The following is a 25,138-nucleotide window of genomic DNA, read 5'->3' as shown; positions in this document are numbered from 1 at the left end:
TTTTAGTCCCTGGGATAAAAAGAAGTCCCTTTATCACCGAGATCTGGAGGGAATTCAGAGTTATGCTTTGTACTGCAGGAGCTGGATGGTTAAATAACACACACGTCTACACAATGCGGACTGACTGCCTACAAAAAAGAAATGGAATCAAAGACCCCATAGTACCCTGCCCCCAATCCATCCCAAAACACCCTGTATCTTTTCATTTTATCTGGCTCCTATGAACTCTGGAGAGTGGATATCTATGTGACTGGAGGTGGTTCAGCCTCCCAAATCACAGAAACCAAGCAGCTCAAGACTCTTGCTAGGGCAATGCTACCTTCTTAGGGTGGGGCCACAAACAAAATGCTGAGGAGGGATATGAAAAGACTTTGAAGTTAGTGTATATTGATAAATATATAGAAAAGAGGAAAAATCGAACATTTTAATGGGAATTTTTTTGTGTGATAAACTATTTGAGAAAAGAATCTAAAAAGGATGAATGTATGTATATATATAGCTGAATCATGTTGTTGTAGACCAAAAGCTGACACCACATTGTAAATGAACTATACTTCAGCAAAAATTTTTTTAAAAAAGGGAAATTTCTACCACAGGTTCTCTAAGTGATTGATATAACAAACAGGTTAAAACAAATAAAAATATGGATGATTTGAACAACAGGAACAACAAACTAACTTAGTGGACACAGAGCCCTGCACATACTACCTGCAGAAGGCATGTTCTTTTCACATATTTAAGATAAGCTAGATATCAAAAGCAAAAATATAACCATAACATATACACATTTTGGAAAAAAAGAAATCCATTACTTAAAGAGTGAGTTAAAGAAGAAAAAGAATGGAAATTAGAAAATATGCTAAGCTGAATGAGAATGAAAAATAGGGCCTTCAGATGCTTACAGGCTCAAAGTTTACAAGAGAAAAGAAATACAAATTCTGGAGCACAACCAAAAAGCACAAGAGGAGATGTTTTGCTTAAGTGCAAATATGTGGTTAATTTATTAACTGTAATAAGACTAGAGCTTTGGTTAAAAGATATGGTTGTCAGATTAATTCAGTTGATAACTCTGAAACAAAAAAGCATAAAAAGCAATGTCATATAAATACTTTTAAAAATGAAGCCAGTGAGGTTATATTGCTAAATATATAACAAAACAAACTTTCAGACAAGAAGCACTGCTGGAAATAAAGAAGGTATGTAACTTTATAAGGTTCAATTTATTTCAGTTTAAAAATTGTACACATTTGATATAGGTTCAAATTTACATAAAGATTATATGATAATGTCATTGAATAATGAAGATGCAAAATATACCAAGGATAACAGTCTAACTAAGCTGGATTTATCCCAAGAATACTCAATGGTTTAACATTAGAAAATATATGAAATTCACTATATTAATAGTTTACGTAAAAAAAACTATATATCATGCCACTGATACAATAAATGCACCTGATAAAAGCAAACATTCATTTATGATTTTTAAAAATGTTTCCTCAATAACTAAGGAAAAATAGAATCTTCTTTAAGTGATAAAGGCTTCCTTCAATAAATTTGCAACAAATATTATATTTAAAATGGCAATTTTAAAAAGTATAGTTGATTAACAATGCATTAGTTTCAGCATCAGGTATGCAACAAAGTGATTCAGTTTATATATATACACACACATATATATATATATATCCTTTTTCAGACTCTTTTCCATTATAGGTTATTACAAGATATTGAATAGTTTCCTGTGCTATAGTAGGTCCTTGTTGTTTATCTATTAAAGTGATAATATTTAAAGCTTTTCTTTCAGATTGAGGCCATCCACATTGCCTGCTGTAACTACGAATACTTTAAATCAATATTGCACTACCAATAAAGTAAAGCAAGGTTCATGAAATAACGCCAGGGGATCTTTCCGACCCAGGGATCAAACCCGCATCTCTTATGTCTCCTGCATTGGCAGGAGGGTTCTTTACCACTAGCATTGCTTGAGAAACCCTGAAATAGAAGTATAAAGTTAGGAGAAGGAAAAAACTGTCATAGATCTTGAGACACAGAAAAGATTAAATGTAGAAAATCCAGAAAAACTGACATAATCTTTTGAAATTATCTGTTTAGGCAAGGTAACGAGATAAGAAACTATATTCCCATATAACAGCAGCAGTTAGAAAAAAAAAAACACTATTTAAGGTAGAATTAAAACCAATTGCTAGGTGGGAAAAATCTAACATAAGTGAAAGACATAAGGAAAATATAAAACTTACCAAGTCATTTAAGACCTAACTAAAGCAGAAAGCAATCCCATATGCATAGATTGAAAGATTCTATATTATAAAGATTGCACTAATGAATAGTGCAGGGAACTCCACTCAGTGTTATGTGGCAACCTGAATGGGAGGAGAGTTTGAGGGAGAATGGATACACGTATATACATGGCTGAGTCCTCAGTTGCCCACTTGAAACTATCTCAATATTGGTAATCGACTATACTCTAATCAAAATCAAAAGATTAAAAAAATAAAATATAAAGATGTCGATTCTCCCACAATTGACTCATAAAATGTAATGCAATCCAAATAAAAATCATGTTGGGGCATTTATTTTTCTTGCAACAAACTGAATCACAAAAGTTTGACTGACATGATAAACTGAATCTAAGCTATAAGAAAAAGCAACAGAACAAGAAATATCCAAGGCACTCTTGAAGAGTGAAACAGAAGGACTTGTCCTAGGAGACATCAAGACTCCTTATTTAAGAAATAAAAAAGACTCCTTACAGTGATTTGGAGATAAAGACAGTGTGGCTTTTGCCCAGACGGATAAGCAAAACAATGAAACAAAAGAGAGATCCAGATAGACAAGACAATGGAAGGCAAATAGAGATCTAGAAGCAGAACCTTATGTATGTGCTTAGATGTGCTATGATGTATCAGAAGGAAAAAAGCCTTCTTTAATGGTGCTGGGACAATTGGGTATCTGTAGGAAAACAAAACAGACAAACAGAAAGAAAAACTGGACCCCTACTTCATACAAAAATCAACTTCTGAAATTAAAGACTTAACTGTGACGGACAAAATCAATAATACAGGAAGATGTCTTCATAATCTAGGAATAGAAAAAGACTCTTTAAACAAGACACAAAACCAAACCTAAATCAAAGATTGATAAATTCAACTTTTAAAAATTGAAATGTGGAATTCCCTGGTGGCCTAGTGGTTAGAATTCTGAGGTTTCACTGCCTTGGCCTGGGTTTAATCCCTGATCGGGAAACTAATAATCCACAAATTGCGTGGCATAGCACCCCCCCCCCCAAAAAGTGAAATTTATTTCTTGTCATCAAAATCTTATGGGGAGAATAAAAAGTCAAAGTGTGGAAGAAGATATTTAAAACATATATAAATGACATAAGACCTATATTCAAAATATATAAAGTACTTCTAACAAATCAAAAAGAAACACAACAGAGTGAGCAAAGATGGAAACAAGCAGGCACCTCAAAGAAAATGAAATCCAATTGACAAACATTTGAAAATGTGTTCAACCTCTTCAGAAGTGGCAATTAATATCACAATAACATGTCATCTTATTAATAAGCTAAAAATTCAAAGTCAGACTATAAGAACTGGCAAAGTTGATGAGTTGTGATTGAACGTATTTGCCCATTCATGGCTAGTGAGTATAAAAACTGGTAACATCACCATGGGAAAGTTTCCCCTTTCTCATAAAATTGAAGATATGTTCAATACCAGCAGCACATTCCTAGATATACCCTCAAGTAGTATTTCTCAAAGTTTTTTGGTGTCAGGTGCCTTCACACTCTAAAAAATTATAAAGGTCTCAAAGAGCTTTTATTTTAAAAAGTATTCTATCAATATTTACAATAGCCATAGTGAGCAATTGTATTTATTAACAATAATAGACTATGATGTTAAAATATTTTCATTCACATTATCTATATTTTCCAAGAGGATTAATATTAAATGTGGCTCTGTTTTACATTATTGCAAATCTTTAACGTTTGGCTTAACAAAAAACAGCTGGATTCTCCTATCTGCTTCTGCATGCAGTCTCTTGCAATAAGAAATTTTGGCAGAAGTACACAAAGAAAATCCAGTCTCATATAGATACATGGTTGAGGAAGAAAGTACTTGTGATAACTTTTTCAGATAATCATGGCTATTAATCTCTGATACTCCTCTAAAACTTGACAACTGCTGGTCCCTTACAGCTTAGCTGCACTGCAGAATCTGAAACACCATCAGTGAAGTTTTTATACTCTGTTAATTTCTTAAAGTCCAATGGTCTCAGTCAGGGTTCAACTGAGAAGAAACAGAACCAGGAGAAATATATATAACATTTACAGATTTATTAGAAGAAATTGCCCAAAGCATCTGTGGAGGCTGGCTAAGCAAAGTCCAAAGTCTGTAGGATAAGTACCGAGAAACAGAAGGCCACAAGCAGGCTGGACCAGGAGATGTGAGCTGCAGCCCATCCCCAACTGACTCAGGAAGGGAGACAGAGCAAGAGAATGAGTGCCTGTGAGCAGCCAGACCTACACAGATGTCCTGAGGTCAGGCTCACCCACAGTAATCTCCCTCTGGATAACTTCAAATCAACCAATCAGGGACTTTAACCACATCTGCAAAATTCCTTCAAACGGCACCTAGATTAGCGTTTGATTGAATGACTAGAAGAAGGCGTGTGCACACCACAAAATGACCACTGCCTCCCAGAGTCCTCCTAGGTTCACAAGAGAATGTCCTTGCAGTCCAAAACCAAAGGGAAACGAAAAATGGAATTCTAGGGACCTCAGTTTACAATAGCCAAACTGACGCATTAAAAATCCTATCTTGTATTTGGAATAATTTTTTTTTTTTTCATTTTAAAATGTACTTCAGGGATTTGGGGGTTTTGTTTGTTTTTTAATTTTATGGCTGCAGCAAGCAGGATTCAGTTCACTGACCAGGGATCAAACCTGTGCCCAGTGCAGTAGAAGCATGGAGCCTTAACCACTGGGCTACCAGGGAAATCCTGCACTTTGAATGAATCTTTACTCATACATAAATTTGTAATACCATGGAACACTCACTTGGAAAAATACTGGTTGCCTGAGTTACACAGATCTTTCAAAGGGTAACTCCCTCTAAAACTACCAATATCATCAAACAAAACATTGGTAACCACCAATATGATACAAAATAAGACCTCTTTAATAGGAGGAAAGGGTAGGGGATACAAATTTTCCAAAAATTCCAATTTTCACTTGGGAGCTAGAATTTTACCACTGCCAATAAAGATAGTCCATTGTTTTACTTGAAGTGACAGGCTTATTTCATTCATTTTCAAAAAAACACACACAAGTTTGAACAACTTTGTTCTTTTGAGGAACAATGGCGCCAGGTAGAAAAAGTAGCCGGTTGAGTTCACCACACAAAAAACAATCACGCGGTTGCTTTTCCTTGAGGCAACCATGGCACTTCAGTCCAACAGAGGGCTTCATGTGCAATGGATGTTTTCTCACACAGAATAAAATGTTTATGTAAGAGTCAAGATTTAATAAACTCAATCATTATTATGCTTCACTGAGAACATTAAGTAGAGCTGACATTCTTTTTATATCGTCATGCACGGCAATAAACAATCCAATGATTAACAGAGGTTGGGTGGCAAAGCGCTATCTGGTACGAATGTCAACACAGTGAGAAAGAAAGATAATACCTTGGTATTACTGTGAAGAGTTTTACCTTAAGCAGTCTCTTCAAAGGGCAGCCTGGGGGGTCTCTACGGACCACACTTCGAGAACTGCTGACTTAAAGAAACATGTAAACAAGTACACCAGCATACTATATACAAGAATGTTCACAGAAGGAAACTGAACAAGTGCCAAGTCAACAACAGACTGAATATATTCACTTAACACTACTGCTATCAGGAACATACGATGTGGTACCTACCACCCTGAGACTCGGATAACACAGGTCTCTGCCCTGAGTTTCACACTTTCGAGGGTGTCTCACCTCTATCTTCCCCCAGTTGTGATCTCCTTGGAGCAAGTAGTTGACTGGACCCTTTTCTAGACAGACTCCAAATACTCAGTTCTAGGGATTCCCTGAATTCCCTGCCCAAACGGCCCTGATCCTATTTTCAGGGTCTGAGCAGGCCTCCTGATCTCTTAAGAACAGATAGAGTCACTAGGGTGCTTGCATCTAAGTCCAAGGGATGGCCAAGGGTCATCTGTTTGCAGGTGGGGTGGGCATCTATGTGCATGCGCAAAAGGCCCCTTGTCACACAGGATGAGTCAGGATTACAAGAAAGAGAGAGGGTGGACTATGGGATGTCTCTGTTTTTACTTTTGTCCCAGACCTCACAGACATTAGGACTGGTCCTGGATGGATAGATCTCACATAATATTGAGCTCAAACAATAGATACGTGTACATGTGCACACACATGCAATATATATGTTTATATAATTCCATTTACACAAAGTTCAAAAAGAGGCAAAACTGTAGTGTTAGAGGTACACATAATCCAAAGTGAAAAGCAAAGAAAAATCATCATAAAAGTAGTGCCAGAAAATACAGGGTTTATGACATAGAAGGGGTACAAAGAAGGTTTCTGGGATACTCAAGCTGTCCATTTCTTTGCCTGGATGGTAGCTATTTGGGCATTCCTTTATAAGTATTCATTAAATAGTGTGTTGTCCACTTTTTCAAATTATCCTTTATCTCACTAAATATTTATCTTAACTTGAAAACGAAGTACATGTTGTAAAATTTCATTTTCTTTCACCTAGGTTCCCTACTCACACTTCCATTTCTCTCCTTCACTATGTGAAAGTGTCACTATTTATGGTTGGGAAGATCTACTGGAGAAGAGATGGGCTACCCACTCCAGGATTCCTGGGCTTCCGTTTGTGGCTCAACTGGTAAAGAATTTGCCTGCAATGTGGAAGACCTGGGTTTGATCCCTGGGTTGGGAAGATCCCTTGGAGAAGGGGAAGGGTACTCATTCCAGTATTCTGGCCTGGAGAATTCACTGTACAGTCCCTGGGGTTGCAAACAGTCAGACATGACTGAGCAACTTACACTTTCACTTTTCACTTTTTTATGAAAAAATACATTTGAAATCAACAAAACCACATGTAGTTTTAGCTCTAAAAACAAAACAAAATGAAACAAAAAATGGGGCTGATTAGTGGAAGAGAAAGATGTCCAAGGAGACTATATGCATGTTAATTTGTGGGTCAAAATAATACGACTCTAGACAGGATCTGAACCCAGGATGTTTAACTCCAGAATCTGAATGATTAACTACATTTTTCTCACTTAAAACAATTAGAAGAGCTGACCCATATAAGGTACCCAGTAGAGGGCATAATGCAGGATTTCAATAAACAAATGTAGTTATTTTATCAATATCAATATGAATATTTACTATTTCCATCTTTCAGCCCCTTAAATAATAGGCCACTGCTTGATTCTTGAATCCCAATATTCTAGGAAAGATATCCAATACATTAAAAATGAGTGACAGCAGTCTGTAACACTTCTCTGTACATGGGATTTCCCAGACAAGAATACTGAAGTGGGTTGCCATTTCCTTCTCCAGGGGATCTTCCCTACCCAGGGACTGAACCTGGGTCTCCTGTATTGCAGGCAGATTCTTTACCACTGAGCCACCAGGGAAGCCACACAGGGATCAGGAAATATATTGTATATTTGGCTAAGTGTGTATCCTAAGAAGGACCACAGAAAGCATCTTCTATTTAATACTTAATGCTTATAATTATTCCATTCATGCTTGAAGGCTGACATTTAATTAAATGTCCCTTAACATGTATAACAAGTTATTGCTGTCATAAAACCATGCAGTTAGCATTAAAATATAAATATAATACTGTACCTAATGATCCATTGTCAATCATTAGGAGATCTAAGAGCAGTGACTTAGTGAGATATTAACAGTACAGGCTTTTTAATTGCTAATTTTCTGTCCTTCCCATTTGTTCCAAATAATTTTCTGATAATACTATAAGCCAATGTTACAAGTTTCATGTGCAAAACATTATATTTCTATTCTCTACACCCTAGAGTGTGCTTACCACCTACATGATTTTTCAACTGACATTTTAAAAATTCAAGATAATCTGAAAAATTAGTTAAGACTCACCTTCAATCCAACTGTTTATACAGACACTTATGATTGCCTCTAGTTAATACGGTAAAGACCACACTGCCCTAGAGCTCTTTGAGCAGAGGAAGCTACTTAGTAACCACAGTGAAGACCAATATGTCACCATCATTAATTTCCAAGTACTTACTTCCACAGCATAGTGCAAAGCCGATGAACCCGGATGCAGTGAGAGGTTTTGAAGAGGTTTGATGCGTGGTTTCTCCCATCCAAGCTCCAAGGACCACTCCACTGTTAACATGTGATCTGTAAAAACTGTTCCAAAAACCAGAGTACTGGGGTCTGGTTTTTCCTTTAAAACGGTGGCTCGTGTGATTATTAGATCTTCAGCCTGGGGAAGAAAGTCAGCACCATTAAAGAAAAGTAACTGAACATCCACCAGCTAGAGGAGGCAGAGAGTAAAAAGACAGAATTTAAGCCACTGGCCATTAAAAAGTGAAATCACTAACTCAGAAACTTAACAACACTAGGTGAGCCAAGCAAAACCATGCCTCCATTCAGAATCTCGTTTCATATCTCCGCAACATAGGGAATTCCCTGGCAGTCCAGAGGTTAGGTTGGGAGCTAAGATCCCAGAAGCTGCAAGGTGCAACCAAAGAAAACAAAACAAAACAAAACAATTCTTTGCAATGTATACTACCAAACAAATATCAGAACTAAAATTTTTCAGTGACGTTTAGAAACTGGGACGAAATAGTAGATGGAGTCAAATCATGCTAAAAGAAGAACATATTTCTTCACTTCCATCATTAGACCCGTGTAGAACATTCGGGAAAGAAGAAGGGCGGGTCTTAGAATCAAAACAGCAGCACTCACAATGACTTATTAAACTAAAAAGAATGTCCCTAAGAACTGAATCTCTTGGGATGGTTATACTCCGGCTCCCTCAAAGAATTCTTGGCAGCAGCTTCCAAAACCCTCTGGGTACATGGTAGGAGACAGGCAGCAGTGAAGCAAATGTTTTCCTCGTTGAAAACAGAAGTAGAGATTAAACACTAAGATATAAATCCTCTATTCTGTGTTGAGGAAACAGTGAACAAAGGACCCCTTATTCAAAGAAAGATAAATAAGAGTAATAGGAAACAACTTCACACAGCCCCGTTGCACTAGCTCTCCACAGCCGGCTTGCCAATTACAAATGACCACCACATACACATCCAGATCACAAACAATAGCATCACTAACTTGACAATAACTGTAGAACAGCTGACACAAACCACAGGGGAAGGCGCATTCAGACTTACTTAAACCCAAAACGAACCAAGGACAAGTTCAGGCTGTGATCAGGCTGTTAGGAAGGTCAGACTTCATTTCTTTCAATACACAAAGTAGTCATTTCCCCACCCCCAGAAAGCAAATACAGAACTTCAGAACTTCACTTTGTATCATCATCTCTTATCATTATGTTTTGAATGATCTAGCTATATCTGGTTAATTCACTGCTTTACAGCCACCTTTGTGGTTTGATATATTATGAATCAGTTAATTTTAGAGTAATATTTAGGTCCAAAATGCTATTTATTTTAAAACAACCAGAAAACTTCCATTACAATGAAGCATAAAGCACAAAGGACAATGTGTGTGTGTGCTAAATCGCTTCAGTGAGTCCGACTCTTTGCGACCCTATGGACTGTAGCCCGCCAGGCAGTTTCATTCACTTCCATAGCTTCAGTTATCACCTGCGGTGGTGGTGGTTTGGTCGCTAAGTTGTGTCTGACTCTTGCGACTCCATGGACTGTAGCCTGCCGGGCTCCTCTGTCCATGGGATTCTCCAGGCAAGAATACTGAAGTGGGCTGCCCTCCTCCAGGGGATCTTCCTGACCCAGGGATCGAACCTGTGTCTCCTGTATAGCAGGCAGATTCTTTACCACTCCAACATATATGTACACCTTGGCTAACTCATGTTGATGTATGGCAGAAATCAAACCAATATGTAAACCAATCATCCTTCAGTTAAAAAGAAATAAAAAAAAAGAAGTTTGCCAGTCCATTGAGACTGTTTAGATAAGAACTCTAGCTAGGGTACTTGCAGTTAAATGTCCAGCCCCAGCACAGTGCCTGGCACATACAACAGTAAAGGTTTTCTTAGATACTGAAAATAACATTTGGTTGATTTCAGCTGCACTCCACAATGAATGACAGACTCATTCCCAGAAGATGGCCAGGATTTAAAGAGAGTGAAATCCTAACATACACTTTTTATTACATGAATGGTTTCACAGTATTCTTGTACAATGAAGCACTTGTGCTTTTGCTTTGGTTATTTTTTTTTTTTTTTAGTGGCTAGGGGGATCCTGGGCTAAGAAAAATCTGGAACTATAGCAATACAAGAAGACAAACTCAATGCAAATTTTCACTTATTAATACCATTAACAAAAGTTTCTTAATAACGGGAAAGTCGTAAGATACACAACAAAAACAGAAAGATGAAAGTAGATGAAAATGGGGTGGAGATAAACTGTGAGCAGAAGGGGTGAGTCCTTAATCCATGAATTCAGGATACATCTTAAATACCTCAGAGGCAACAGACATCGGCTTTCTTTTTTTTCCAAAGACAAAACCAATGATTTGCATGGTTCTTCAAAAGTAAAATTACTAAGTTCTAAATTGTGTGGTTTTAATAAAGCAATTTAAGTTTTTAAAAAGGAAAATGAAGTTTGACTTCCCATCTGCTATTTCTAATATTAGGTAGTTAATTCTATCACTAGTTAATCAACAAGAACACAGTCACGCAAGGTCTTTCTACCTTTTGGGATTTCTAGGTTTCCCAGTAACCCTACCTTGCCATGAAACTAACAGGCAATGGAATATATACAGCTTTATTCCAACAACCTACAAGGCAGGAGACCAAGGTTGATTCCTGGTCAGAATGATCCCCTGGAGAAGGGAATGGCTACCCACTCCAGTAGTCTTGCCTGGAGAATCCCATGAATAGAGGAATTTGGCAGGCTATAGTCCATCGGGTCACAAAGAGTTGGACAACATTGGGCAACTAACCAAGGTTGATTCCTGGTCGGAATGTCCCCTGGAGAAGGGAATGGTTACCCACTCCAGTAGTCTTGCCTGGAGAATTCCATGAATAGAGGAATTTGGCAGGCTATAGTCCATCGGGTCGCAAAGAGTTGGACAACATTGGGCAACACTACCATTAGTATTTCAACAACAATCTACAGAGAAACTTTTAAAAACAAGACTATGGCTTTGCCTCATATCAAACTGTAGGGTGATTTCTTTTCCTTCCCTTACTCGTTTCTTCCTTATCTGCTTTCTTATTCTTAGCATTTTGCCTTTTTATTCACTCAGTGAACACTGTACCAGTACAGCGGCTCAGGCACTGCACTGCACTAAGCAAGCACAGGAGATACCAAGATGCAAGGGCTCAGTCTTCCTTCTCTGCCACGCTCGCTGCCAGTCGAGGACAAGTGGTAGCCACTGTGAGCAAGTGTTACTCATTCAGTTTCCAAGGTTTCCCTGCCCCTCTGTCAAACAGAAACCAATAGAAACGTATCTAAGTTTCAGGAGGAAGCTACAAAGAGGAAATAAAGCAGAACTGGTTAGAACCAACTAGGACCAAGATGGCAGAAGATTTGACTTCTGCTAGACCTGGGGCCTCACTACACACTCATTGTAATACATCAGCAAATGACACACCCACCAGCACCATGATAGCTGACAACTGCCATGCCAACAGCGGGAAAAGCCACATATAGGAACTGAAAAGCAAAGCTTGTATCAGTTCCGGGTCCAAACCACACTCCTGTTCTCAGGTAACGCATGGATATTATAATTCCCACACTTTCCAGTTTCCTCCCTTATACTTCAATCCTCTTACACATTTGGTGTCTTTGCCTGACTGGGGTTGAAAAGTTGATTTGCGAGGGTTCCCACTTTACCACTGAATAAAGCTTGTGCTGTTCCAGTCTCAGCTTCAGTTTTGTTCTTGGCTGCACAAATATGACCAGAAAAAGAACCTCCCTGGCACACACAGGGGTCTTAGCTCAGAGTAGAACCCTAGCATAGGTCCATTCAACCAATTCAGTACCAAATCACCTAATAATTTTTGAGCTACTATGTATCTGTATTATGCCAGGCACAAAAAAACCAAGGGAATGAAACAAGACCTCTTCTCTTAGTGAGGGGGAAAAACAGTATAAAGAATAAATGGTTTGGGCCAGGTGGATGTGCCAGCCTTGATGGGAGGGGGTTTGGGGGTGAATGGATACATGTATATGTATGGCTGAGTCCTGCTATTCACCTGAAACTATCACAGTATTGTTAATTGGCTATACTCAAACACAAAATGTTTTTGGTATTAAAAAAATCAAATTAAATTAAATTTTTAAAAAAGATTTTTAACATAAATAAAAAGAAGGTAGGCATATTATGATTATAGATAACAAATACATGGAAAATTCAGAGCTGGCCTAATTATCTTGTAGAGTTTTCCTACTGGTTTTTTAAAATTCCTTCACAAATAGCACTTTTTTCCTTATTATAAGTGCAGTATCTGTTACTTATCAAATATTTGAAAAAGACTAAAGAATTATAAAGAAAAAAAATAAAATCAACCACAATTGCAAAAGCAAACAAAAAAGAATAAGGAGATAAACAGATGTCAAGAAGTGATCAGTGCTATGAAAAAAATGAAAGTTCAAAGGGATAGAGTGGGAAAGAGAATGCTTATTTTAGATGGAAGGGTTAGGGAAGGCCTCCCAGATAAGGTGACATTTGAGCAGAGACTTGAATGAAGACAGTAGGTCATGTAGAGATTTAGGGGCAAAGTATTTCAGATAGAGGAAACAAGTGCAAAGGCCCTGAGGTGGGAACACACTGGGTAGGTACAGGAAACGGCAAAGTCAGTGTGACAGGGATGCAGGGAAAGTGTATTGACAGGAAAATCTTAGCGGCTCTGTGACTGCTGGGGTAGGGAAAGGGAGGGGCCAAGAGAACCGATTTCCCCACTGTGTGTGTGTGTGTGTGTGTGTGCATGCACGTGCACACACTAAGTCGCACCAGTCATGTCCGACTCCTAGCAACCCTTCAGATTGCAGCCCGCCAGGCTCCTCTGTTCATGGGGTTCTCCAGACAAGGATACTGGAGTGAGTTGCCATGCCCTCCTCCAGGGGATCTTCCTGAAAGATCAAACCCATGTCTCTAGAGTCTCCTGCATTGGCGAGCAGGTTCTTTACCACTAGCAACCTGGGAAGCCCACCCCATTGTATACTGATTGGCATTCCGGTTCTCCACATACTCTGCCTCTATGCAACCAAGATTGTACCCCATCATTCTTATTTCCCCAGGACCTTTACCACAAACATTGCTGGCAGTTGACGTAACCCAAGTTTATCTCTCCATTCCTGGTAGTTTGTAGGAGCCATTAAGGCATGGCTACCATGTTTTAATTTCCTTCTGTTTTTATGAAGCATCAAGGAGCAAAGTTGAAAGGAGGAGAGTTTCACTGGTAAAATAAGAGAATCTGGGTGATGTTGAGCTTTTTCTCTGAGCCTCTACAGTTTCCTCTTGGCATCAGAGATTCTCAATCCTGAAAAAATGTTGGACTTAATTGTGGAAGTTTTTAAAAACACGAAGATGGACACCATTCTAAAATCCTGGAGGGATGGAGCAGGACTGTGCTTGTTTGTTTAAGTTATCCAAGTGGATTCTAACTGTAGTCAGGGCTGAGAAACATACCATACCATTTCTCCTGAAAATTTCATCAACTTAAACAGCAGTGGTTCCCAGCATCGGCTACTGAGCTGATTTACCTGGGAGGATTTCTTTTTTTTCTTTTTTTTTTTTTTAAGAAAAATATCAATGCCCATGCCCTACCCTAAGATCGGTGAAAAAGAGACTCAAAAGTGGGGCTCCACATCAGTTCCAGTTTAAACTCTTCAGTTTAAAACTCTGAAGGACAGGCTAGTGCACAGGAAGAGCTGAGAACCAGCAAAAGAGATTCAGATCTCATGGATCTGTGAATTTTTAATGAAAGCCACATACTCTCTCACAATCATATGAACTTGGTCATCTCAAAGTGAATATGTCCAAAATGGAACACATAATATTTCCTTCAAAATTGGGTACCTATGTCTGATATTCATATTGCTTTCTACTTCCTGACTTCTCAATCATTAATTTATTCAAAAAATTCTACTAAAAGAAGGAAAGAAAAATGAAAAGTAAAAATTTCTAACCTTTACCTGGCAATCACATTTACACTTTTCAGAGATGACCTCTGCTGGCAAATTCATTGTGTGTATGCTAAGTCACTTCAGTCGTGTCCGACTCTTTGCAGCCCCATGGACCGTAGCCCACCAGGCTTCTCTGTCCATGGAATTCTCCAGGCAAGAATCCTGGAGTGGGTTGTCATCTCTTCCTCCAGGAGATCTTTCCAACCCAGGGACTGAACCCGCATCTCCCGCGTTGGCAGGCGTATTCTTTACCACTAGCGTCACCTGGGAAGCCCAAGGATCTAATCAAAGTCCAAAGAAAGGGGAGGAAAAGGACAATACCAGACAAATCTGTACCCTTTGATCGCAAAAGCAAAATTTTCTCAGAATTTCCCTTATGCCTTATTGGTGAGAAATGTATCACATTGATATCTTCAGCTGCAGGGGAGGTTGAAATGCAGGTTTGTCATTCAGGGTTGGTCAGAGAACTGCAAATAAAAGCAGAGTTCTGTTAATAAGGAATATGTCTGGGGCTGTACATGAGGCTTCCCAGGTGGCTCAGTGAAATCCGTTGCCAATGCAGGAGACACAGAGATGCATGAGACACAGGTTCGATCCCTGGCTCAGAAAGATCCCCTGGAGGAGGGCATGGCAATCCACTCCAGTATTTTTGCCTGGAGAATCCCATGGACAGAGAAGCCTGGCAGGCTACAGTCCATGGGGTCGCAAAAGAGTCAGAAACAACTCAGCAACTGAGCACATCTAGGGCTGTACTGGGTGTACACATTAGCCCAGTGCTTCAGTACTTAGGAATGCTTGTTTATATGCCTTTATCTAACGTGCGAACAGATAGAAGGACTAAAACTCGGCTACAGATGCCTTCCCACTCTCATCTCTGTTTTTCCATTATTTCTTCCACATGTAAAATTGAACATAAGGCACCTCCAGCTTATCTCAACTCCCTCCCTTCTTCCTCCAGCAGTAAGAGTGGAAACTAGAACCCCTACCCAACCCAGTCGTCTGGGGTGTCCTCAGCTTTCCAACTGCCAATCACTTGCCTTACCCATTTCTCATGCAACCATTTGATACAGACAGCTCACTCTCCCAAGTGCTTAGTTTCCTCTATAAAGTCCCTTGGATTGACTTAAACAATTGGGAAAGAGTCATTTCTCTTGATCATATTGGCCTCTCATTTAGCACAGTATCATATCAAATATGTTTGACTAATTCTGTTCTAAACCTCACTAAACCTGGATTGATCTTCATGGTTTTGGATATCTCAGCATAATACACTGCTATAGTAAAAACAAAACTGAAAACAAAAACCTGTACTTACCATAAATCACAAAAGACCATTTTGTTGTCATGATTTCAAACCCTTAGAGAGTCAACTTGAATAATAATCTGGGCCTAGAATATACTTTTCTGAATCCTCTCTTCAAAATACTTCTAAGACCACCCACAATGGGTGGGACTCACTGTTAATGGCAAAGCCTTTTTTATGTTTTTAAGTTCAACTAGTGCTACTGTAATAATTTGCTAATACTAGTTAAGTTGCTTGAAATCAAAAATAAGTGATTATATTGCTAGGTATTAGTTTCCTTTCAGTAAACTACTACATCTTCTTGTAAGACACGTAATTTGTTAATGAAGTGAATTGCAACCCTCTAACATTCTGATTTATACATGAGGATTGCTCCTACGTGCAGCTTTGTAAAATAGCACACTAATAGGTACCTTCAGAATTTCATCAAGAACTCCAATTTTCCTTTATTGACAAAAATTCCTGCAATTCTGGAAACTAAAAATAACAGCTGTTAACCTGAATGGAAAAAGAAATTACCTAAGAAAACTAAATCTAATCAATGAAGTGATACAGTTGAATGAAATTCAAAAGTAAGCAAGCAATATGCAGGTGTGTGACTGGTTTGAGTAGATGTGAGGTACAGTTCAAAGAGGGAAAGAGCACTCGTGTAAAAGAAACAAATTTTATGCACAATTTTTATCAGGGTTCTTTAGAAGTCATCTTTTTCCTATAGTTCCTTTCTAAAGATGGATAACATAACAATATTTGTAACATGTTATTTTCTCCTTCATGATTACTCTGTCTCTTCCTAATGCTCCAAAGTTCTCCGATGATTTCAAAGTCAGGATGTCTCATAACATACGCTTGTGGAAAAATTTGGAAGGCCACAATGACTGGACTGTGAAACAACATGAAATATGACCAAAAAAGGGCATATTAAAAAACAACCATTTCTTGACACAAAATGTGTGGTTGGGGAACCATTTGCTCTGAGATGGGGAAGCATGCACCAGGCTAGTGCAACTAGGTTAAGAGCCCCTGAGGACTATTATTAGCTCTGAATTCAAGCAATATCCAACTGCCATCAGTACTTCTCTGAGTTGGCACTTAAACTCTCAAAGGCTATCTCTGGATTACAACTGTCACGACTTCCCAGGCAAGAATACTGGAATATGTTGCCATTTCCTCCTCCAGGATCTTCCCGACCCAGGTATCAAACCTGTGTCTTTTGCGTCTCTTGCACTGGCAGGCAGATTCTTTACCACTGTGCCACCTGGGAAGCCCTTCGAAATTGCATAACTTTAAAACAAGTGCATCTGTCTTGCTCTACTTGGAAAGCCATCGGTGCTACATTTGTTATCATTTAGAGACACTTTTAAAAAATCTAATAAGGAAGTTGTATGGATGAGAGAGTAAGGGCTGTGGAGAAAATTTGGGCTATGGAAACAGAGGGAAGGAGGTCACAGTTGACCTCCTTGAAACGAAGATAACCCTGGAGTCCACAGAAAGATTCCCTAGGATTTTTCAGTAATAAGGCACCTCATTACCGGACTCTCAGAAAATGGTTTCCTTACTTTAAAATTACTGTATCAACATGTATATGTATGAATGAATCCTTTTGCAGTCCACCTGAAACTATCACAGCATTGTTAACTGGTTATACTCCAATATAAAATAAAAAGTTAAAAAAAAAATGACTGTATCAAAATGGGAGAAGGGATACAATATGAAAACTACCCAAGAGAGATCAAAAGGCAATTTAAAGTTATAAATGAGGTGATCAAGGAGATAGAAAAAGTCCAAAGCCAACATGGTCCTACAAAATCTACTATTTTTTTGCCCCACAAATTATCGGTTTCATTTTTCATTTGCCTCATCACATTGCACTGTGAATTCAACCACAATTACCACTGACGTTTTGATATGCAAATACATAAGCACAGAATATCAATGGGCTTCCCTGATAGCTCAGTTGGTAAAGAATCCATCTGCAATGCAGGAGAGACCGTGGTTGGATTCCTGGGTTGGGAAGATCCCCTGGAGAAGAGAAAGGCTACCCACTCCGGTATTCTGGCCTGGAGAATATCAATACACTTCCCTTAACTAAAATCTAAAGTATAGAAATTTAAATTAACAAAGAGAAGATTATTTACATGATGAATTAACCCTTCACTTTGCAAACAATTCTTTTATGTACCAAAGTATAAAAGCCTTTAGGGAAATTTTTTCATTAATCTATATAGCCTGTGAGGAATTTACTATATAAGATGACCCTTAGAGATTATCAAGGAGGAATCCTTTTTATTTCATTCTTTTAAGGATCCATATCTCAACATCTAAGTCCTTAAAATGTATTAGAACTTAGTCTTCATAGACTAGCAGAGTATATCTATCTACTGTTGGGTTAGAGGACACTATCTTTAAAGGACAAGGAATAACATGAACAAATAAACTCACAAACATTTTAGTAAGGAAATTACTATATCATATTTTGATTTTTAAAAAATCCTGAGAGTAGAGATCTTACCTTAAATTTATCTTTGGATTTCTAATGCCTAGCACAGTCCCCGGCACATTGTAAGAGCTGGGTATGTGTGAAATTGATGAGCAAGTCTCATCCGTCTCTGAACCCTGCCAGGATGTGAGATCATTAGGACACTCTGTGCTATGGATGACAATTGACAGTGACTGAAACAGGCAGAAGAGCAGAAGGAGGAAAAAAGAAAAGCCACAGAGGAAAAAATCTCCATGGCCTGGAGGAGTCAGGAATAGGTGGAGATAATGAATTAAGGAGAAAATGATAATAAACCTTACATTTATGTTCTTATGATTTTTTAAATACTTCACAAGATTCTTTTTCTCTTGCTTCTCACTATTCCTCTGTGAAGTACGAGGTTATTTAATATATAAACCCCAGAATTTAGAGAGAAATGAAGGAAGTACAACCTTTTTTTTTTTTACTGTAAAATGTCAGCTGCTGCTTAAAGAAGAAACAAATGAGTTTAGCGTTTTCCACAAATAGGGTGAAGGGTTTAAAGTATTATATAATCAGGTAAACCTCAAGGTGAAAGTCACGAACTGGTTATTTTCCAAGAAAACTTTTATAATTCATGAAATAAGCAATTAACTGCCCAGAATTTTATATGACTATCCTACTCTGCTCCCCATATGACTTTTTCCCCAGAGGAGTGGAATTTAAAATGCATGGCAGCTTATTTAAATTATTGTATAAACCTGTGCGGAGAAAACTGCCCCCAAATCTCAACAAGAAATGGCTGTATTCAACTAAACTGCTGTTTCACTTAGCCTCTGGCAAGTAACTTACCTTGAAAGTCTCCACCGGCTCTTTGGATCCGCCTTCTCCGGTACCTTCTGCGGAGCATCCATTATTGCAGTCCTTAAAGAAGAATTAAATCCATTAAGTAAAATTAGGTGTCTCACTAGGGTCTGGGATAATCAATATCACTCACCATCACACCCTTCGCTGAGCTCGGGTCTGGTCCCCAAGCAAACTGAAAAAGGAGAATCAAACACCCAGGCACCAGCCCCAAAGGAGGGCGTCCTGCGAGAGCTGTCCTTCTCTTTCTGCCCTGTCGGAGGTCGCGGCTGTTTTTGTCCTCCACCTCTGGCTTCGAGCAGACTGGTTAAATTCCAGGTTCTCCCTGAAGCGCCAGGGTTCACAGCAAAGAACGAGAAAGTAATTGTCTCCCTTTTATCCGAGGAAATAGTCTAGATTAGGGCTTAAAGCCATTAACAGAGAAATCTCCTGGGCGCACTCAGCCTCGTGGTCTTGTCGATCACGGGCGCACAATAGCAAGCCTGGAAAAGCGATGGGGACCAGAGTGAACCATTTTCTCCACGGGTAGGGTCCTCCAATGCAGGCGCAAGGTCACTCGTTAAGGACAGAACTCATGGAATGAGGGGGTAAAATTTTAAAAACACTTAAGGACGCAATGGAAACAGGTCGAACAGGAAAAGGTACTGACCTTCAAGAAAACAACAACAAAAAACCTAATCTGCTACATCACTAGGGAAGAGAGGAAGAAAAGGATTCAGGGAGGCAAAAGGCTACGGGCAAAATATTTTGGGGTGGCGAAGGCACGCAGGATGTGGCTGTCAGTTCTGGCAGCCCAGAAATTCCGTTCCCTCTGCTCCCCCGCCCCCCTCCCCGCCGCCCCCACCTCTTCCACCAAAGCGGATTCCATGGCGACCCTCACGTTCCCGGCGGCTGTCCGCGCCTCGCTCCGGAGCAGGTCACCGGCGGGACTTTTAGATCTGGCTGGGGGGGCCTCTCCGAGGCGTTCGCAGACTGGGACTCCAGATTTGGGGCAGGGATGGGGAAAGCGGAGACTCCCGGATGGAGACAGCATGGTGGTGCAAGGCGAGGCAGGATGGTGCGGGAAACAGCAGCTGCGCGCCCCGCCAGGCCGGTGGACTTCCGAGAGCCTGGGGTCCGATCTGCCCCACCCCCACTCCTACTCCCACCCCCGCGAAAGCCTGTGGTCTGGGTACCTGAGGGACGAGGGCCGCGGCGGCGGGGACCGGGCTGGCCATGGGGAGCCTTCCGGGGCGCGCGGCAGCGGAGAGCGGCGGCGACACGCTGCGCCCGGCTCCACGAGAAAGCGGGCGGAGCGGCCAAGCCCCAGCGCACGCACCGCGCGGAACCGGCCGCCACCGCCCGGGTGCCCCGGCCACCAGGCGCAGGGAACAGCGTAGCCCCTCCATCATCCCTGGGGGAGAAACTGATCCTGCAGACGGTAAACTCCAAGCCCTAGTCCCAGCCCCCAGGGCACGGGAGTGCAGGAGCGCCTTTCCGGGAGCAGGCACTGAGCAAGCATCCTTATTTACCAAACAACGCCACGGTGGGCCTGGAAACGCCCCTCTGCCCGGGGTAAGCCACCTGTGGTAAATTAATTTTCTTTAGGACAGATTTTCCTTTGACAAACCCACAAAAGGCAGTTTCTGCTTCCCTCCACCCCTCCTGCCCGGAGAGCACTTGTGCCTGGGCGGTTATCTGCCGCTGACCCCCAGTGCGCAAACTGAAGGAGAACGTGAATCCAGGCTTTACATTTCACCACCAACCAAGTCGGATTTGCAAACTTGGGGTGTTAAGGGGCTGCTAGGCTCACAGCTTCCAAGACCTTTTTCTGCCCAAAGACCTCAAGGCCACTTAGACCCACTTACCACCCCTCCACCCCCACCCATAGGTTTCAGGCAAAGTAGACCACGAGCTCCTAACCAAGCGGCTTTGACAGTTTTTCGTTGTAGGCGTGTGATAAAAACATTTTGAAACTGAGCTGGGAAAGTGACATAGGAAAAGGAAAAGGAAGAATGTAATGGCTATTGTCTGCTGTGTGCTCCAGGAGCAATGTCAGACTAAATTATGAGCCTTTCTGTGCTTTTAAAGGAATAGGAAGTGGTGACTTGTGCTGATTTGATCTTAGAAAGGGAGAGGGTGGTTAAACCCAGTCTGATTTTAGAACTGATTTTATACAGCCCTAAAGTCAATATAGCGGTAATCTTATCGCCCAGAAATTGCATACACGTCTCCCTTCCTCTCTGCCCTTCATACTAGACATAGAAAAGCCTCTTATGCTGGGGTGGAGCCCTAACAGGTCACATGGCACTGGCAACCAGTCTCTTGTTAAACAGATGTAAAATTGAACAATTGAAAGAAAATACGGATTAAGTATACTCAAGTATACTTCTGAACGATTAAAATAAAGATTAAGTATACTCAAGGATATTTTTGAACCATTGAAAGAAAATACAAATTAAATGTACTCCTACCCCAAGCATAAAAATAAGAAACGCTTAGTTGAAGAGTTTCATTAACAACTTATTTGCATTCAAAAGTCTGGCTTAAATGTGTGTGGGGATTCCCAGGTGGCTGAGCAGTAAAGAACCTGCCTGCCAAAGCAGGAACCACAGGAGACTGGGAATCTATTCCTGGGTCCAGAGATGGGGAAGATTCGCTGGAGAAGGAAATGGCAACCCATTCCAGTATCCTTGCCTGGAGAATCCTATGGACAGAGGAGCCTGGCAGGCTGCAGCCCATAGGGTCACAAAGAGTTGGACACCACTGAGCAACTGAGCACAAATGTCTATACCTTACTATTCATTCAAAGCCTGTTATTATTTTATAGGTAGATACTAAACAGCTCCGATTTCCTTGCCATTTTAAGGAATGACCTGTAAGTGACCTTTAAATGACCTGTAAATCCTCCCTATTCAGCCAAGAAAGCCTGTATCATACATGAATGATGTTATTTAAAAATTACTACAGGGCCCCCCTGACCTTTCCTCTTTCCTCCCCTTCAGAGCCAGACTCTGGTGGGAAAGCACCATCTATATTAACTGCTGCTACTTCCTTTCCTTTCAAGTGACTATAATTTGACTTCTGTCCAATTATTCCACCTAAGCAAGGTTCCTAGTAGCCTTCATTTTGCTCAACCCAATGGTTTTGCTTCATGAGCATTTTTATGGCTGCACCTATATGCTGATGACTCCTAAATACTATTTTTTCAGGCCACCTCTCTTGTGAGCAGTAATGTGCTTACAGTCAAAAGTCTGAAATATTCATTGAGTGTGTCACATTTGTGCCTGCACTGGGCTAAGTGCTGGATATGCAGTTTGAGCACACCCCCATCCTGTTATTAGCATTGTCTCCAAACAAATAGAAAAATGTTACTTGTGTTTAAATGTGTTAACTAATCCCTGCAAATGTGAAATTGCATATGTGGCTAGTGCTACCTGTGCTTAAGAGCCTCCAATGATGAAATGTAACTGACCTAGAAAGGTCTGGCAAGGAATCCTTGAGGAAAGATTTGGAGGATAAAAAAATTCACTACAGGAAGAAAGGATGAAGAACGCTGGGGATGAAAGTGAGTTCCAGGCAGAAAGAACATCTCTAAAAAGGAAAGGAATGTGGAGCTTACAAAAGAGGGTGGGCTTCCCTGGTGGCTCAGTAGGAAAGAATTCTCCTGCCAATGCAGGAGATAGATACTGATTCAGTCCCTGATCTGAGAAGATCCCACATGCCTCAGAGGAACTAAGCCTGCACGCCACAATTATTGAGCCTGTGATCTAGAACCCGCAAGCTGCCACTGCTGAAGCCCACACGCCCTAGAGCCCATGTTCTACAACAAGAGAAGCCAGCCCAGTGAGAAACTCAAGCACGGCAACGAAAGAGTAGCCTCTGCAACTAGAGGAAAGCCCTTGCAGCAACGAAGATCCAGCACAGCCAAAAAAAAAAAAGATGAGGGCTGGAGGAGACATCCGAGGAGGGTGACCCAGCTAAGGTGAGCCTGGGAGGGTAGGCAAAAAGCCAACCGGGTAGTGGCCTTTGGTAGTGCCTTAGAGAGTTGGTTGCTGTTCAGTTGCCTAGTTGTGTCCGACTCTTTGTGACCCCATGGATGGTAGCATACCAGGCCTCTCTGTCCCTCACTATCTCCCGAAATTTGCCCAAGTTCATGTCCATTGCATGGGTGATGCAATCCAGCCATCTCATCCTCTGATGCCCACTTCTCCTTCTGCCCTCAATCTTTCCCAACATCAGGGACTTTTCCAATGAGTCAGCTGCTCGTTATCAGATGACCAAAATACTGGAGTTTCAGCTTCAGCATCAGTCCTTCCAATGAGTATTCAGGGTTGATTTCCCTAATATTGGAAGCTTGATTCCCTAAATGTCCAAGGGGCTCTCAGTTCAGTTCAGTTCAGTCACTCAGTCATGTCCGACTCTTTGCGACCCCATGGACTGCAGCACGCCAGGCTTCCCTGTCCATCACCAACTCCCAGAGTTTATTCAAACTCATGTCCATTGAGTCGGTGATGCCATTGAACCATCTCATCCTCTGTCGTCCCCTTCTCCTCCTGCCCTCAATCTTTCCCATCATCAGGGTCTTTTCAGATAAGTCAGTTCTTCATATCAGGTGGCCAAAGTATTGGAGTTTCAGCTTCAACATCAGTCCTTCCAGAATATTCAGGACTGATTTCCTTTAGGATTGACGGGTTGGATCTCCTTGCAGTCCAAGGGACTCTCAAGAGTCTTCTCCAACACCACAGTTCAGAAGCATCAATTCTTTGGCACTCACTCAGCTTTCTTTATACTCCAACTCTCACATCCATACATGACTACTGGAACAACCATAGCTTTGACTAGACAGACCTCTGTTGGCAAAATAACGTCTCTGCTTTTTAATATACTGTCTGCTGCTGCTGCTAAGTCGTTTCAGTCGTGTCCGAATCTGCGGGACCCCATAGACAACAGCCCACCAGGCTCCCCCGTCCCTGGGATTCTCCAGCCAAGAACACTGGAATGGGTTGCCATTTCCTTCTCCAATGCATGAAAGTGGAAAGTGAAAGTGAAGTCAGGCTCAGTCATGTCCAACTCTTAATGAGCCCATGGACTGCAGCCTACCAGGCTCCTCCGCTCATGGGATTTTCCAGGCAAGAGTACTGGAGTGGGTTGCGATTACCTTCTCCAAATATGCTGTCTAGGTTGGTCATAACTTTTCTTCCAAGGAGCAAGCGTCTTTTAATTTCATGGCTGCAGTCACGATCTGCAGTGATTTTGAAGCCCCCCAAAATAAAGTCTCTCACTATTTCCATTGTTTCCCCATCTATTTGCCATGAAGTGATGGGACCAGATGCCATTATGTTATTTTTTTTTTTTATGTTGAGTTTTAAGCCAACTTTTTCACTCTTCTCTTTCACTTTCATCATGAGGCTCTTTAGTTCTTCTTCACTTTCCGCCATAACTGTGGTGTCATCTGCATATCTGAGGTTATTGAAATTTCTCCTGGCAATTTTAATTCTAGCTTGTGCTTCATCCAGCCCTGCATTTCTCATGATGTACTCTGCATATAAGTTAAATAAGCAGGGTGACAATATACAGCCTTGATGTACTATTTGGAAACAGTCTGTTGTTCCATGCCCAGTTCTAACTGTTGCTTCTTGACCTGCATACAGATTTCTCGGGAGGCATGTAAGTTAGTCTGGTATTCCCATCTCTTTAAGAATTTTCCATAGTTTGTTGACACCCACACAGTCAAAGACTTTGGCATGCTCAATAAAGCAGAAGCAGATGTTTTTTTTGAACTCTCTTGCTTTTTCAGTGATCTCACGGATGATGGGCTTCCCCTATAGCTCAGTTGGTAAGAATCTGCCTGCAGTGCAGGAGACGCAGGTTCGATTCCTGGGTTGGAAAGATCCCCTGGAGAAGGAAATGGCAACCCATTCCAGTATTCTTGCCTGGAGAATCCCATGGACGGAGGAGCCTGGCAGGCACAGTCCATGGGGTCGCAAGAGTAGGACATGACTTAGCGACTAAATCACCACCACCAGCAGATGTTGGCAATTTGATCTCTGGTTCCTGTAAGTAAGTAAGTAAAGTCACTCAGTTGTGTCCGACTCTTTGTGACCCCATGGACTGCAGCCAACCAGGCTCCTCAGTCCATGGGATTCTCCAGGCAAGA

General features: G+C 40.9%; 1 protein-coding gene across 1 annotated transcript in view; it reads right to left on the bottom strand.

Annotated features, from left to right (window-relative positions):
• The window catches only part of BCAT1 (branched chain amino acid transaminase 1), a 71,082-nt gene extending 50,866 nt beyond the window's left edge, over positions 1 to 20,216 (bottom strand). Inside the window, exons 1-3 of the mRNA XM_068971498.1 lie at positions 20,175 to 20,216; positions 18,988 to 19,059; positions 8,320 to 8,520 (exon numbers count right to left, since the gene is read on the bottom strand). Coding sequence (XP_068827599.1) covers positions 8,320 to 8,520; positions 18,988 to 19,059; positions 20,175 to 20,216 — 315 coding nt within the window. The remainder of the gene's footprint in view (positions 1 to 8,319; positions 8,521 to 18,987; positions 19,060 to 20,174) is intronic.
• Between the last annotated feature and the right edge of the window lie 4,922 nt (positions 20,217 to 25,138).

Source organism: Capricornis sumatraensis, chromosome 4 (assembly GCF_032405125.1).
Source record: "Capricornis sumatraensis isolate serow.1 chromosome 4, serow.2, whole genome shotgun sequence".
Taxonomy (NCBI): domain Eukaryota; kingdom Metazoa; phylum Chordata; class Mammalia; order Artiodactyla; family Bovidae; genus Capricornis; species Capricornis sumatraensis.
The sequence above is the reverse complement of the archived record's forward strand: the minus strand, read 5'-3'. Positions and strand labels throughout refer to the sequence as shown.